The sequence below is a fragment of the Scyliorhinus canicula genome, chromosome 7, assembly GCF_902713615.1.
Source record: "Scyliorhinus canicula chromosome 7, sScyCan1.1, whole genome shotgun sequence".
Classification (NCBI taxonomy): domain Eukaryota; kingdom Metazoa; phylum Chordata; class Chondrichthyes; order Carcharhiniformes; family Scyliorhinidae; genus Scyliorhinus; species Scyliorhinus canicula.
Window position 1 is genome coordinate 179,412,145 of NC_052152.1, and position 16,819 is coordinate 179,428,963.

Consider the following 16,819-nt stretch of genomic DNA (forward strand, 5'->3'; position numbering starts at 1 on the left):
TCTACTTTGGAAAGTTCAGACCTAAATGTTTTAAATAACCTTTCTTAAAACTTATTTTTAATCCTGCTCTATGCATCCACATCTGCAGACGTTGCATCAAATTGCATTGTTTTAACTTATCTCAATGGTTTTCTTGTCAAAGTGTCATGTAGCGTAGTACAGACCCAAACAGTCAAGGAAGCTTCCAGTTCTAAATCATTAAAAGAAAACTGAAGTATCCAATTCTTTTTTTTTCCAATTAAGGGGCAATTTAGCATGGCCAATCCACCTACCCTGCACATCTTTGGGTTGTAGGGGTGAGACCCAAGCAGACATGGGGAGTTCCAGTTCTAAATGGAGCTGGTTTAGCAGAGTGGGCTAAACAGCTGGCTTGTAATGCAGAACAAGGCCATCAGCGCGGGTTGAATTCCCGTACCTACCTGCCTCCCCGAACAGCCAGTGGAATGTGGCGACTAGGGACTTTTCACAGTAACTTCATTGAAGCCCACTTGTGATAATAAGCATCTATTATTATTATATTGCAGGTATCCATGAATTTGGGATAGTACACAAATTACAGTTTCAGCATCCCTGATTGAGAAAGGGGATCTCGGGCAGCACGGTGGCCTAGTGGTTAGCACAGCTGCCTCACGGAGCTGAGGTCCCAGGTTCGATCCCGGCTCTGGGTCACTCCGTGTGGAGTTTGCACATTCTCCCCGTGTCTGCGTGGGTTTCACCCTCACAATCCAAAAATGTGCAGAGTAGGTGGATTGGCCACACTAAATTGCCCCCGTAATTGGAAAAAATAATTGGATATTCTAAATTTATAAAAAGAAAAGAGAAAGGGGATCTCATTATCTTGTGGCCACAGCTGTAAAGTTTGTGAATGTGATAGTCAGGATTGGTTATAAGGATCCTTCAGAAAATAGCCTAGCACCATTTGTCAATCTGGCTTGTAGGTGAAAAATGGTCATTTGGATGAAGAACTGCTTGTTCTACCGGAGACTGTGTTCTGTATATCTTGCTGATATCGCAAGGTGGGGGAAGTGAAAATATATTTCTGTATGTCTGTGAATTTAGCTTTGATCAAAAGACAGGTGATAATCTGAGCCCTGTTATCTCTATCTCTCTGGGGGAGACCTATTTAAAAATCTGGCATTGTTATTATGACTAAGAAGATTTTAGTGCACTGCATTTTCATGGACTATAACTTATTCTATTCTGTTTTCCGCTTTCAAAAAGTCTTTCAAAAAGTATCAATTTTCAAAGGGTCTTCCTATAAACTGCATCTTAGTAAACATTAATGTGACCATAGTCTGCAAACTGACTGTAATCGCTTTAAAATCCTATGGATTAAAGAACCTGCATCACGTATATTGCTGCACATGATCTTTTTCTTTTCAACCTTTTTGTGCTGTCAGGTAATGGTTGACTTGGATTTCAGTACATATCTGTCCACAGGTGTTGGAAAATTACTCCGATGCTCCAATGACCCCCAAACAGATTCTGCACGTTATAGAGACTGAAGGACTCAAAGAAATGAGGTCAGTTGTGGTGAATGGTTTTGCTAGGAGAATGTTGATGGGTTTAAAAAATATATAAATGCTGAATTGGAAAGCAAGAAAAGAGTCCTATTTAACCTAATCGCCTCTTGTAACCTACAGTAATAAATGGAAATCTTTTGAGGATGGTTTTATTTTAGATTTGAATTCCTAAAATGTAACTTTTAAAGTTTCTTGTCTTCCTTGCATTACTGGTACTGATGTCCCGAGTATGCTTTGTACATTTTCTCCCGTTGAAATAATAAATAAAATACTGACACCCCAAAGCCTGACCAGCATCTACAAGCCACAGGTCAAGAGTGTGATGGGATACTTGCTTGGATGAGTGCATCTCCAACAGTGCTGAAGAAGCTCAACCCCATCCAGCACAAAGTAGCCTATTTGATTGCCACCCCGTCCATAAACGTTCACTCCTCCACCACTAACGCACAGTAACAGCAATATGTGCCATCTACAAGGTGCACTGCAGGAACTCATCAAGGCTCCTTAGACGACACCTTCAAAATCCATGGCCGCTACAATCTAGAAGACAAGGGCAACAGATATATGGAATACCGTCAGCTTGATGTTCCCCTCCAAGTCGCACACCATCCTGACTTGGAAATATATTGCCAATCCTTCACTGTCACTGGGTCAAAATCCTTGAACACCGTCCCCAACAACTTTGGATGTACCTATCGTGCATGGACGGCAGTGGTTCAGAAAGGCAGCTCACCACCATTTTCTCGAGGGAAATTAACGATGGGCAGTAAATTTTGACCTAGGTAGTGATGCCCACATCCCTTGACCACATTGCATAAATTATTTTTTTAAGAAGTGGGATTTCTTAAACGTCCCAAAGTGAATTATCAAAGAGAAGTCAATGCTGAGCAGTAAAAGAAAAGTTGAATGTAAGTTTGTTTTAAAAAGATTGATTTCCAGTTTGCTTTTGATAGGGGGAGGAGAGATGAAATCATTTTGTGGATTCTGTAGAGTAGGGCTAAAAGACTGTTCAACTGCTGGCAGCATGAACTAAGGGGAGGACACTAGAGTTGGAAGTCAATGGCATACAAGCTGCACCATGAGGCTGGAGTCAGTAACAGAAGTAGATTGATACCAGCCCATTGAGAGATTTGTAAATTATAATTTAATATTCAGTGTAGTAATCCTGTGGAGATAATGAAAATCAAAGGTAGTGGCTGTGTGGAACTGGGGGAGTGTGGGAAAGGATACAAGGATTCGGCTCACTAGGGTTTTGGTTGAGGTAGGAGTATATGCAAGGCTTAGCGAGGAAGATGTTGGAACGGTGATTTGGCTACATCCAATGACCATTTCAGTAACTAATAAAACCCATCCATGCTTTAGCTCAAACGTCAGTCTTGGTTGAAGTTTGAACCCCAGTATTAGAAGTTAAGCATTCTCTGTAACTAGAACTGTTCGGCTGTATGCTCTGAATTCTAATGGTTGTTGAAGACTTACCTATTCATTTGGAAGAAAGAAAGAAGTTTAAAATTATCCTCTTTTTTTTTTCCCACCGTCAATTTTTGATTTTTGTTCCAAGGAGGAAATCGAAATCCAATTAATATTCCGCCTTATACCTCAACTTAAATGTCCATTAATATTCTGATGCCCCATTTTTGTAGCCAATTACTGCCTGACTCTCTTCCATTTTAGCAAGTAATTGTGTCTCATTTGTATCTGGATAGGAAGAAAAAAAAAAGAAAAACATATTGGATTGATATTGTGCTTAACATATGCCCCTCAAATATCTAAAAATGCTCGTGTACAATTAGTTACTGACTTGCAAAGATATTTGTTGTGTAGACAAGCAAGCTAAATGGAAATTTCTTCTGCTCATGGCCTCCAGTTTATGGTGAGGAAGTCAAATTTTATTTAATTATGTGAGAATCTGGAACTCCTTTGTACGATTGCATTGTACAGCTTCGTGCGTGAAAATCACACATCAGTGGTGTTCTGTGTTGTTAGTGATTTAAGTTTGACTTCTGCAAATTCATCCTGACAGTTAACAAAGAAAAATTTTAATCCCTAAATGTGGTTTTCCATGAGTCATTTGCACTGCTTAGCTCAGTATCTCTACCCAATAATTTCCTGTTTTTTTTTTTTTGCCATACTGCTGTTGATTTTAAAGTTAGAAACCAATTCAATCAAACAAAATATTTCAAGGTTGATTAATGTAAGAAAAATCATTTTAAAAGTTTCATTTACAAGCTTCTTAAACAGATTTTATTCAGTTTCTTGATAAATTCCAATTTAACTTCCAAGGTATATTTAGTAAAATATTCTTAAATTAAAAGCCATATTCCCTATCATATCATGTTTTATTTTCGGGATACATGTTATACAGCACTAATTGTATTTTTTTCTTTTTCATGTCCATGTTTTTGACGCAATGGCTGTAGAAGGTAAGCACCAATTGAGCCAAAAATATATAGATAAATACAATTTTGTGTAACTAACTCAAAATACAAGAGTACATTTTTGTGTGGAACGTTTTTGTAATTTGTAATTCTTTGCAGTGATAGGAATGTTTTGGTAGGGGATGATTGTGATCGCCCTTTGAGCAACTGCTGCTGCATAATAGTGATTTGTGATGCTGATCCCTTAAATCATTGCATTCTTGATGCAATTTAATGCATTCCATTATCATGTCAGCGTATTGTACTGACTGACACCCTCACAAAAGCAAACACTCCCTCATAAAAGCAAATACTTCCTATTCTAGAAAAATTGCTGCAGCGGCATTTCGACGTGCACAGTGTACATGTATTTGATGCATTCAATTCATAAGGGCTTGTTTACTTTGTGTAAACATGAGATTTATTGGTCCTGGATTACATAAAATGTCGCATGCTTTTGCCACTTAATAAAATAATCTCACTGAGCAGTTGGGCACAAAGCTACTGCTTTATTTTGAAATGAACCCTAAAAATGCAAGCCCTTTTTATGTAGTGTTATTTATTAATCAAGGTGAAATTCATTGAATTTATAGTATGAAATAAATATATTGGACACTTGAAGTTTATAGTAGTTACTGAGCAAATCAAGGAAAGCATTGCATTGTAAAAGTATTTGTAAATCTGTGAAGTTTACACATGTAAAATGTATTCTGTCTGGTGCAAAAGCAGACAGCTGTGGAATCCATTTAAGTCAAACCACTTGAGCACAGTTAGACAATTTATTGTGTTTTATCGGAGGCATTCCTATTCTTCATTGGAAAGCACATTGCTTTTAATCCACTTACTCCTGAATGGGGACTCAAATGAAGAAAATAATGTTTGATTTCCACAGATATCTTGTTGAATGATCTAGGCATACTCCCAGATTAGTGCTGCTGCTTTGAAACCAAAATCATTTTACCCCAGTGTTAAACTTGGAATGTAGTTAGCTGTGAAGACTAACTGTGAAGCAGATGATGCCTTCTTTTAAAGAGTCTTACTTCATTTTGCCCTGGTGTCAGACTGGTAGTCCGTAATAATTTTGGTCTGTGTATGCAGCCTAGCTGCAGCATCAGATATGAGGTGAAACTGCTTCATATTAAGTGTTCAACTGTAATAGAAATGCGGGACTTCCGGTGATGGTGGGCGGGAGACAGCCGCACATTGGAGGGCTCCCATTCAGGAACAGCATTTTAAGGGTTTAACGCCCGATTCCAGGGGCAACAGAGGCGGCAAAAGCAGGGGGAAGGCACAATGAAGGGAAATGCCGAAAATAAGTAAAACAATCGGCCGTGAAAAAAGTGGCCGAAAGTCCGTCGGGGAGTGGAAAGGTCACCGCGGGAACGGCAAGAAAAGTGGAGGCTGGGGCACCAGGGGAGGCCGCATTGCCCACGGCTGAAGAAATGACTACGGTGATGGCCGTGGAACTCGAAAGGCAGTTCACAAAACACATGGAGATGATGAGGAAGGAGATGGGGGCGGTATTGAAAGTGCTGGTGGAGGAGGTGATTGCCCCGGTGAAGGCTGCAGTATTCAGCACAGTGGCGGAGGTGCGGGAGCAAGGTGAGGCGCTGAAGGAAGTGGAAGAGACATTATTGCAGTACAGTGATCAACTTACCCCGATGGGGAAGGAGATGTGGAAGGTGATAGAGATCAACAAGGGTCTGCGAGCCAAAATGGATGACTTGGAAAACAGATCCAGGCGACAGAATCTGAGGATTATGGGTCTGCCCGAAGGAGTGGAAGGCCCGAGGCCGACTGAGTATTTTGCCACGATGTTGGCGAAGCTATTGGGGGAGGGGGATGTTCCCTCCCGATATGAACTGGATCGGTCTCATCGGTCGTGGAGGCCTGTACCAAAGGAGAGTGAGCTGCCAAGAGTAGTGACTCTGTGTTTTCGTAGGTACAGTGTGAAGGAGAAGGTCCTGTGCTGGGCAAAGCAGAAGCGGGTGGTGCAGTGGGCTGGAGCTGGTATATGCATATAGCAGGACTTTATGGTGGAGCTGGCGAGGAGGTGGGCTGCCTTTAGCCGGGTGAAGAAGGCACTGTACATCAGTAAGGTGCAGTGCAGCATAATATACCCAGCTAAGTTGAGGGTGACCTACAAATCCAAGGATTTTTATTTCGGGATGGCGGAAGCAGTGGAGGAGTTTGAGAAGGCAGGACTGTGGCTGAATTGAGAAATGGTCATGACCCGATGTAGCCTCATGTAACTGTATTTTTTCACTGCGTGCTGGTGTATGTGCTAAACGAGCCAACGTTGTATATATTTGGACAAGGGAAGAGATGGGACTTTCACTTCCAATGATGGTTCTTTGTGGCTTGGGTGTGTATGCTGGGGTTTGTGTGCTAAAGGGGATTTCTTGGTTTTCCTGGGACCGGGCAAGGGGGAAAGAGACCCTGGTGGTTGGCTGGTTTAAGCCGGCCAGTGAACGGGAGTGAGGTGGGGGGAGGGGCTGCGGCCATCGGAGCTTGGCAGAACGGGTTCCGATGAGTCTAGCCTAGCTGGGGTGGAAAGTTGGGGGGAAAGGAAGAGAGGTTGGGGGGAGGAGTTTTATAAGAGGAAGTGGAGGGGCGGGGAGGGGGGAGGTTTACAATTCATGGGTGTCATTTACGGTACTCTTTCGGGGATTGGATGGCATTGAATGTTAGGGGGAGGGGATGGACTCTATCGGGCAATGGTGACCATAGGCGATTCATGATTCCTTTTTCTTTCTTTTTCTTTTCTTTTTCCCACCGTGGGAGGGTTTGTTTTATTTGATGCTTATATGTCAGATGGGCCGTTGTTTGGGGTGGTGGGAGGATGGGATCGTTGTTGTTGATAAGGGGATTGACTTTGTATTTGGTACTGTTTACTGCTTGTTGGTGGGGTGTAAATTCTGAAGAAACTGTGAAAGTGGAGAATAAAAATATTTTACAAAAAAAAACTGTAATAGAAATGCTCCCTAAAAATAAAAATGCAGTCTTGGTATTTTATGATTTGCAGTTAATGTTACAAACAAAATGTATAATGGATTTAAGACAGGTGAGATAACAGCAGTTCAAAGTGACAAATGGGTCAGATTTGTGTAGTGCCTTTTGCTACTTTTTAATTCTTTGCTCACTACTTTTTAATTCCTTGCTTTCTTTGCTTACAAATTTGATTTTTAGAAAATAAAGGAATATTTGGATGATGTGGGAAGATGGGATTGAGGTAGAGTAATAGTTGTACCAGGCAATTACTGTCCCAACAAGATAGTATCTTAACCATCGCCCCCATGACATTCAATGTCATTACCATTGCTGAATCCCCCATGAGCAACATCTTGGAGATTACCATTGGCCAGAAACAACTGGACTAGCCATATAAATATTGTGGCTGCAAGAGCAGGTCAGAGGCTAGGAATCCTGTGACGAGTAACTCCCCTCCTGACTCCCCAAAGCCTGTCCATAATCTTCAAGTCAGAAGTGCGATGGAATACTCTTCACTTGCCTCGAGAAGCTCAGCACTATCCAGGATAAAGCAGCCTGTTTGATTGGCACCCCATCCACAGATGTTCATTCCTTCCACTGACGTAGCAACAGTGTGTACCATCTACAAGATGCACTGCAAGAATTCACCAAGGCTCCTTAGGTGCCTTCGAGCATCCAAATCCATGACCACTGCCATCTGGAAGGATAAGTGCAGCAGATACAAAGGAACATCACCATCTGAAAGTTCCCTTCCAAGCCACTCCTCATCCTGACTTGGAAATATATTGCCATTCCTTCACTACTGCTGGTTTAAAATGCTGGAACTCCCTTCTAACAGCACTGTCGGTGCACCTACACCACATGACCTGCAGTGGTTCAAGAAGGTAGCTCACTGCCATCTTCTCAAGGCCAATTGGGGATGGCCAATAAATGCCGGCCGAGCCAACAAAGCCCCCATGCCCTTGAGTGGTTTAAAAATAATTAGCTAATCCCTTGAATGGTTCAAAAGCTGAATGTTCTACTATTCCTGTTTCTTGTATTTTTGATGTTTTGTGTGCCTATGCCGTTTTTCATATTCTGTATTTCGCTTTTTCCTTTTGCCCCAGAAATGATGGGTTACTAATCTGTTGTGTCTTTAGTTTCAAATTCACAACTGCCATCTAATTGCCTTGGGTGAACCCATCAGTACAAATGTATGGAAGTTGCTGCTGTTGTGCAGTCCTGTCAGTTGTTTTCATGTTACCACAGCTCCTTACATGAATTTTAAACTGTTATTAGTTCTGTAATTTCTACATTCATACAATTATACTGTTTTGCATTACCTAAGTTGACTTAATGTGAAATACTCTCCGAAACACATAAGACAGGGAACATACTATTTTGAGACTTCCCTTCAGAAAGCAGAGGCTCATCAAAACCAACCTTTTTCACTGTCATTATTGGTAAGTCTCACTGCTGCATCCTGTTTCCGCCTCCGAAGCACCTTGACATGCTCACAAAGGCGCTGCATAAATGCGAGTTGGTGGTCGTGCAGAAATTTGGGAAATCCTGCTTGTAAGCTGTGAATTTGTTTTGGAAGTCTTTGTTGTAATATAGTCTGTGTTATAGATAGAATTATAGAATTTACAGTGCAGAAGGAGGCCATTCGGCCCATCAAGTCTGCACCGGCTCTTGGAAAGAGCACCCTACCCAACACCACACCTCCACCCTATCCCCATGACCCAGTAACCCCACAACACTAAAGGCAATTTTGGACACTAAGGGCAATTTAGCATGGACTGTGGGAGGAAACGGGAGAGAACGTGCAGACTCCACACAGACAGTGACCCAAGCCGGGAATCAAACCTGGGACCTGATATTAAATGCAAGAGTATCCCAAAACCCAGAAGGGTAACTTGGAACACTTGTTCCCAGTGGTGTATATTTTCAATCTAATATACTGTGAGAAAAATGTAAACCAGGGAGGAATGGTCCAGTTATTGTGTGAGCAAGTAATGAAGAATATTTATTTACTTAAGAGAAAAAAAGCACACAAGTTACGCAATAATATATTACAACACTTAATTTGCACTGATGGCTATACACACAGGATTACATGAAGTTACCCCATGGTTTCCAACTACCTACATTCCCTGAAATGAGATGCCCTTTTTGATCCTAACCAATGTCCAATATTATGTAACTCTTAAGGGCTAAATCCAGCAGTTACCACGCAACAGTTATTTGCCATGATTGGGAAAACCATCTTCAGTTTCAACGAGGGCAAAACCTGATACTTCCTTTCGGGTGGCTGTGATGGGAGCTGTGTCTGATGTACCGAAGTACTTTGAAAAGTATTTTTCTGCGGCCAAGCGAATGCACACAGTACGTACACAGTAGACAAAAAGAATAATCGACAAAGTACATCGACAAATAGTGATTGGGTACAGTGTGGAACAAGGGCCAAACAAAGCAAATACATTAGCAAGCACAGCATAGGGCTTCATGAATAGAGTTCTTACAGGGAACAGATCAGTCCGAGAGAGAGTCATTGAGGAGTCTAGTAGCTGTGGGGAAGAAGCTGTTCCTATGTCTGAATGCGTGGGTCTTCAGACTTCTGTATCTTCTGCCTAATGGAAGGGTCTGGAAAAGGGCAAAGCCTGAGTGTGAGGGGTTTCTGACAATGCAGTCTGCCTTTCTGAGGCAGCAGGAGGTGTAGACAGAATCAATGGTAGGGTGGCAAGCTTGTGCGATGCGTTGGGCTGAGTTCATCACTCTGCAGTTTCTTGCGATCTTGGGCTGAGCAATTGCCATACCAAACTGTGATGCAGCCGGATAGGATGCTCTCCATGGCACATCAGTAGAAGTTTGTGAGAGTCGACGCAGATATGCCGAATTGTCTGTGTCTCTTTCCCCAGTCATTGTGCTATGGATCTATCACTCTTTCACATTGATGTTATCCAGCCTCCCGAGACAGCTTTTAGCATATGTGTCCATTTCCTTATATCTCAACTTTGAAGTTATCTCTTCTTTACTCCCATTTTTTCCCTCTAATCACATAGGCAAATACTTGTGTTTCTCACTGATATGCTAATTCACGTCTCAAAATTTCTTCAGTTACCCTGATCGGCTCCCTGTTTTATTTTTCCCAATTTCATATTTTAAACCTTAATTTTCCCCAATTCTTAACATCTGCAAGAAAGGATCTTATTCTGATTGTGGGCCAGACCCACCTGTGTTTGATATGATCTGGTTAGGCACTAGTAACTTTGTTTCAAGTAGGCAAGCTTTGATATCATAGAATTCATAGAATTTAAAATTCTATGTGCAGAAGGAGGCCATTCGGGCCATCGAGTCTGCACCGACCCTTGGAAAGAGCACCCTACCTAAGCCCACACCTTCACCCTGTCCCCACCCCTCCACCCTATCCCTGTAACCCCACCTAACCCAATCTTTTTGGACACTAAAGGCAATTTAGCATAGCCAATCCACCTAACCTGCACATCTTTGGACTGTGGGAGGAAACCGGAGGAAACCGGAGGAAACCCACGCAGACACAGGGGGAACGTGCAGATGCCCCACAGACAGTGACCCAAACCGGGAATTGAACCTGGTGCCCTGGAGCTGTGAAGCAACTGTGCTAACCACTGCTACCGTGCTGCTCTCAAGACACTTGCTCAGAGAATCAAGCCACCAGATTCTCCAGGCTTTGAGCAAACAAAAATAAACATACTAAATCTTTTGAAACCCAAACGTACCTTAATGTTGAGCTTAGAGGCCGGTTTCTCCCTCCAAATCTTGAACATCTTGTGCACATCCTGGTTGTACATGTGCAGATCAGCAGATCTGCACCTTAAGTTCTTTAGGCTGAGGACTGGCATAAGGGAAATGGGGTGAAATCCAGTGACTGGTTTTGGAGTGCCATTGCCAGAGGTGTCCCAGGCAGGGGAAACGGAGACGGGCAGGGAGAGGTCCCAAAATGAAATCTCAGTAAGAGACCAAGATGGGACAGAATCAGATCACAGTGAAGTTGGCGGAAAAAGAGGAACAAAGAAAAAGGCTCCAATTAGAGAAGGGGCTGTGATTAGCAGGCTTCAAGTGAAATGGGTTTGGGAGAAGCACTGAAGATTCAGAAAAATGGCCAAATGTTGGTGATTCTGAGCTGTCGGCCATTGGGGCAAAGGTATCCTTGGGGACAATAATGTTCTGCTTGCCGTAGCCAAAGAAATGAAGGTGTGCTTATGAGTTGGTGTTTTGAGTGTATACTCTAGAATCTAAGCAACTGGAATATTGGAAGACTAGATTGAAACCCTGTGAGGTGGTTTGTTATTGAAACCGTCCGAGTTGGGGTGACTCTTCAGTATGAATTTGAAGATTAGATCTTCAAAGGTGAAGACTGGAATCTTTCATTTGATAAACGGTTGGCAGAGTGTTGATGACGTCTGAGTGATTTGTTGAGAAATTTGTGAACTTTACTTTGGTTGCATCTGCCAATTTTGGTTGCATCTGCCATTCAAGGTGTCGTATGATGTTTTTAACCACAGTTGACTTGTTAATTTAGTACTTTCTTCATACTAGGCCTGAATAGAGTACAGGATAGATTTTGTAAATTGTTGTTAATCATTCTGGCCTTATTTTTGTTTGTTCCAACCCCGTGGGAACTTTGTGCCTTTCTTGACTGAGCCAGTGTCTTGGATCTCAAACTTAATCTACTTTGAACAAAGTATTATTTATTTATTAAAATGTTTTTTTATTTAGAGTACCCAATTATTTTATTGTTTTTCCAATTAAGGGGTAATTTAGTGTGGCCAGTCCACCTAACCTGCACATCTTTGGGTTATGGGGGTGAGACCCACACAGACATGGAGAATGTGCAAACTCTACATGGACAGTGACCCAGGGCCGGGATTCAAATCCGGGTCCTCAGTGCTGCAGTCCCAGTGCTATCCACTGCGCCACATGCCTTTGAACAAAATATTATTAACCCTAACCAGATCCAGCCAACAACGTGGGGATCTAGTCTAAAATCATAACCTATATAAGATCAGAAAGATAGAATAATTATACTCTAACATTCAGGGTTAATATGAAGTAAATTTGTTATGGCACTGAGGACCCGGGTTCAATGCCAGCTCCGGGTCAGTCTATGTGGAGTTGCACATTCTCCCCGTGTCTGCGTGGGTTTCACCCCCACAACCCAAAGATGTGCCGATTAGGTGGATTGGCCACACTAAATTGACGCTTAATTGGAACAAAAATAATTGGGTACTCTAAATTTATAAAAAGAAAATGTGAATTAAGAGGCAAACTGGTTGAACACATGACATTGCACAATCAGTGACCGATATGACCCAAGACACATTCCACGGATTTCTCAACAACCCACCCAGATGATGGTAAATGCTGCGAGCCAATTGATCTCATTGAAACTCTGTCCCTTTCTCATGAGGAATTCCAGTCTTCATCTTCACAGATAATACTTTGGAGTTCTCTCCAAAAATTCGCTCCAGCATGAATAGCCTCAAGGACAGTCCACCTCTCAGGAGTTCACTCTCATCACTTGAGACTCGGTTTGCTCTCCAGCAGTTACTCACGAGCACAACTGTACCTCTTTGGCTGTGCTAAGCAGAACACTACTATTCCAAAGGTGTACCTTTGCCTCAATGGCCCACACCACAGATTCTCCAAACTTCCACTGCTGCCTTTAACGTCCAGGCTTCAGTCGAGCCTTTGCTACCAGTAGCCCATTTTCTGCTTGGAGGCTCTTTCTCGGATCCTCCCACTTTCTCTTAACTGGGATATTTTCCTGTCCTTTACCTGGGACTCTGGGTTTTTGCGCCTTTTTATCCACACAGACGCACTGCATCATTGACCCAAAGAACTTTAAAACACCGGATTGTGCATGCGCAGAAAAGCCTGAGTCTTGGGACTTGGAGTTCCTGGTGACCGATTGTAATAGGCTAAGTTTGAACCTTGTAATGATTTTGTTTTTGTCTATTGCTTTGCAATTTGATTGAAAATTAAAATGCAACTATATTATAGCTTCTCATTATGAAATTTCTTAGTGCAGTTTATTATGCAAAAGTTTGGGGTTTTAAAAACAAATTGTCAATTGTTGGAGATAATTGGTGTTCAGCTGTGTAAAATATTTAAATGAGAAAAATCAAGCACTAAGCACATTTGAACAATTTTACATGTAAACTTGTCAATGCTTATTTTGGTTATCCTAATCAATTCAATATTGCATCTTTATTTTCGTCCTACTTTAAAGTGCAAGAAAACATAATTTGTTGTACTGTAGACCTGTTTGTTTGAACATGAATGTTAAAGACACTTGGCTCACATCTCACCATCATCTCTACTCCACTGTTGCTGAATTATCAGGATGCTTATCTGACATTTAATACTGAGTGAGCAGAAAATTCCTTCAATTAAGGAATGGGAAGACTGAAGCCATTGTTTTCGGTCTCTGCTCCCAACCTTCATTCCCTAGCTACCAACTACAGCCCAATCTCTTACAATAGCCTGAGATTAAACCAGTCTGTTTTCAACCTTTGTGTCACATTTGACTCCTGACGTGAGCTTCCAATGCTGTATTCATAACATCGCTAAGACCACCTATTTTCATCTCTCTAACACAGGGGTGGGCAAACTTTTCCGTGCAAGGGCCACATTCAGAAATTCACAATTTTAAAGGGCCGCATAGTATATTAAGTAAAATAATTAATATTTAAAATAGCCAAAATAAAAGGTTTTTAAAGAAAAAAAAAGCAATTTTTATTAATTAATATTCTAAAGTAGAAACTTTACATGAAACACATTTATTTGAAAAATAAAGTAACTCAGTTTAAAGAAAAAAAAGCAATTAATTTTTATTAATTAATATTTTAAAGTAGAAACTTCACATGAAACACATGTTGTGCCGAGCAATGATCACCCTACTCAAGTCAACATATCCACCCTATACCAGTAACCCAACAGTCCCCCCCCAATTAACCTTAAAATGGTGGGCCGCATAAAGACCTTTGGCGGGCCGCATGCGGCCCGCGGGCCGTAGTTTGCCCACCCCTGCTCTAACATCACCTGACTCCCCCTATCAACGCATCTGCTGAAACCCTCACTAATGCCTTTGTTACCTCTAGACTCGACTCTTCTTGTGCACTGCTGGCTTGTCTCAAACATTCTACCCTCCGTATACTTGAGGTCACGCGAAACTGTTCAAGTCTTTGTGTATGTCCTGTTCATCAATTGCCACTGTGCATGCTGATTTACATTTGGCTTCTTTGAATCCATAGCATCCCAACTGTGCCAAAGGAAGCCATTCGGCCCAGATATTGAGATGTGCAATGCACAAACTCCACATTGTCACCAAGCTCGGAATTGAACCTGAATCACTGGTGCTGTGAGGCAGCAGTGCTAGCCACTGTGCCTGATCAAGCACCACCTTGGTTGAAAAATTAACATTCTTGTCCTGAAATCTACCCATGGCCTCACCTCCCTATTCCTGAAGTTTCTTCCAGCCCCACAACCCTCTAATTCTGGCTTCTTGAGCAATTGAGATTTTATTGCTCCGCCATTGGTACCTGCAACTTCAGTTGCCTAGGCCCTACATCTCTGCCCCGCTTTCTCAGGACACTCCTTTAAACCTTTCTTTTTGACCTAGCTTTGGTTGTCTGACCTAATATCCCCTTCTGTGACTCAGTGCCATACTTGTTTTATAATGCCTGTGATGTGCTTTGGGATGTTTTATTATGTTGAAGGCGTTATATTAAAAAAAAAGTTCTGTATACAATGCAGGATTGCCTACTCAAAGCACATAAGTAGAAGAAGGGCCTAGTTATTATAATTCATAGAACATTGAAGGTCCATAAAGAGTGCATGAACCTGTTGCTGCTTTAAGTAGGAATTTGGGGGAGTACGCCAGGACAATTGAATCAGTACAGTTCTTGTACAAGGCCTTGCTTCAGCCACATCAAGAATACTGTAACCAGTTTGCCCCTCGCATGGCAAAGGATGAGGCCCTAAGGATCAAAGGAATGTGGGTCGATTTTGTGACATAGTTGTTGCGTTTGATGGAGGAGACAGCAGCGGACCTAGGAACTCTTGAATTTGGCAGCAGTGTACCTGGGGACTCTCGAATTTTGGGGGGAAATCAGACAGTGATATCGCAGGAAAGGTGTTACTTGATTAGCTGAGTATTGCTGCTGTTTCACTTTTCCAGAGTTAGGGACTGAATTTAAGCAGCTGGAAGATTAAAAACGTTAAACATTTTTAAGCAGAACATTCAGTTAGCTTCCCTATACTTGAGTGGTATCGATGGAAGGGAAGTGAGTAGCTGGTGAGGTTTTTTTTTTAAGTAGCAAAGTTTATTAGTAGTAGTGAGGCTTAATAGTGGCAGCAAGGTTTTTTTCATCTGAGGGGAATGGCAGGGCTGCTTCAGCCTTGAGAGTTTGCATCCTATTCCATGTGGGAATTCAAGAACTCCTGTGTTCTGGATAACCAGAGACATGAGGTGTCATCAGCTCCAGGATTCTGAGCAGCAGTTGGCATCACCACGTTGAATCTGTGAAGTTGAGAGCTTCGTGGATGGCATGTTTATAGAGGTGTGGTCCCTCCGCAATTTAAGACTATGTAGGGAGAGATGGAATGGTTGTCCACCAGACAGTCGAGAAGAAACAGGCAGATCGTGCACAAATCCGAGTCAATCTCACTCTCTAACCATGCTGATGAAAGTGATGTTTAATCTGAGGAGTGCAGGCAGACCCATGGCACCCAGGTTGACTGAGCTGTATGAGGGCACAAAGTGGACCAGAAGAGCAATAGCGATGGGAGGTTTGATAGGGGATCAGACAGGCTGCAGACCTGAATCCAGGATGGAATGTAGCCTGCCTGGGTAAGGATCAAGGACGGAATTGAGAACAACTTCAGAGCACCCGGAGTGGGGAGGGTGAACACCAGCAGTCATGATTCACATTGTTAACTACGTAAGTAAATAATTGGGTGGGGTCAGGGTAAGGGAGAGAGTAATAACATCTAAATTAGAGTTACCGTGCATGTTTGTGAATGTGCAGAGTGTGGCAAGTAATTTTTGCGTACAGAACCATGTGGAAGTATGATGTGGTTGTAATGGAGGCCTGAAGAAGGGCAGGTCTAGGTATTAAATATTCCTGGGCATAAAGTCTTTAAGAGCAATAAGAAAGGAAAGCAGGGGACGATGGTAGTATTGATTAATGAGGGTATTGTAGTGTCGGAGAGAGCGAGAGGATGTCCAGAGGGGCGAACAACAGAATCTTTTTTGAAATTAAGGGGCAATTTACCATGGCCAATCCACCTAGCCTGCAAATCTTTGGGTTGTGGGGGTGAGACCCACGCAGACACGGGGAGAATGTGCAAACTCCACACAGACAGTGACCCGGGGCCAAGATCGAACCTGGGTCTTTGGCACCATGAAGCAGCAGTGCTAACCACTGCGCCTCCATGCCGCTCATCAACAGAATCTATTTGGCTAGAACTGAGGAACAAAAATGGTGCAATCAGATTGCATGATGCAGTCTATAAGACCTCAACTAGTAGGAAAGATGTGGAGTAACAAATTTGCAAGCATATTGTTGAGATATGCAAGAATTAAAAAGTAATTAAAATGGGATACTTTAATTATCTGAGTTATCTGGGATCGTAGTACTTTAATTTGCAGAGAGGGACAAGAGTTTCAAGAATGTGTTCAGGAACAAAAGAATGGACCTGGCTCAGATAAATTGGAATCAAAGGTTGGCAGGCAAAACTGTAATTGACAGATGAACTGACTTTCAGAAGAGACAACTGGTACAGTCAAGGTACGTTTCCACAAAAGGGAAAGGTAGGGCAAGCAAATCTAGTGTTCCCTGGGTGACAAAGAGAGTGAGACAAAGAAGC

The 16,819-nt window shown here is 42.2% G+C and overlaps 1 protein-coding gene across 11 annotated transcripts in view; it reads left to right on the forward strand.

Moving 5' to 3' along the window:
* Positions 1-16,819, forward strand: part of LOC119969593 (polycomb group protein ASXL1-like) — a 134,926-nt gene that overhangs the window by 10,037 nt on the left and 108,070 nt on the right. For 4 of the 11 annotated variants that reach the window (XM_038803394.1, XM_038803393.1, XM_038803395.1 and 1 more), the window contains exons 2-3: positions 1,441-1,523; positions 3,941-3,943. The exons of 4 other annotated variants lie outside the window; for them this stretch is intronic. In XM_038803394.1, the coding sequence (XP_038659322.1) occupies positions 1,441-1,523; positions 3,941-3,943 (86 nt within the window). Of the gene's footprint in view, positions 1-1,400; positions 1,524-3,940; positions 3,944-16,819 lie in introns of all 11 variants that reach the window. 3 more of the 11 variants (XM_038803396.1, XM_038803397.1, XM_038803398.1) reach the window with 2 other exon arrangements.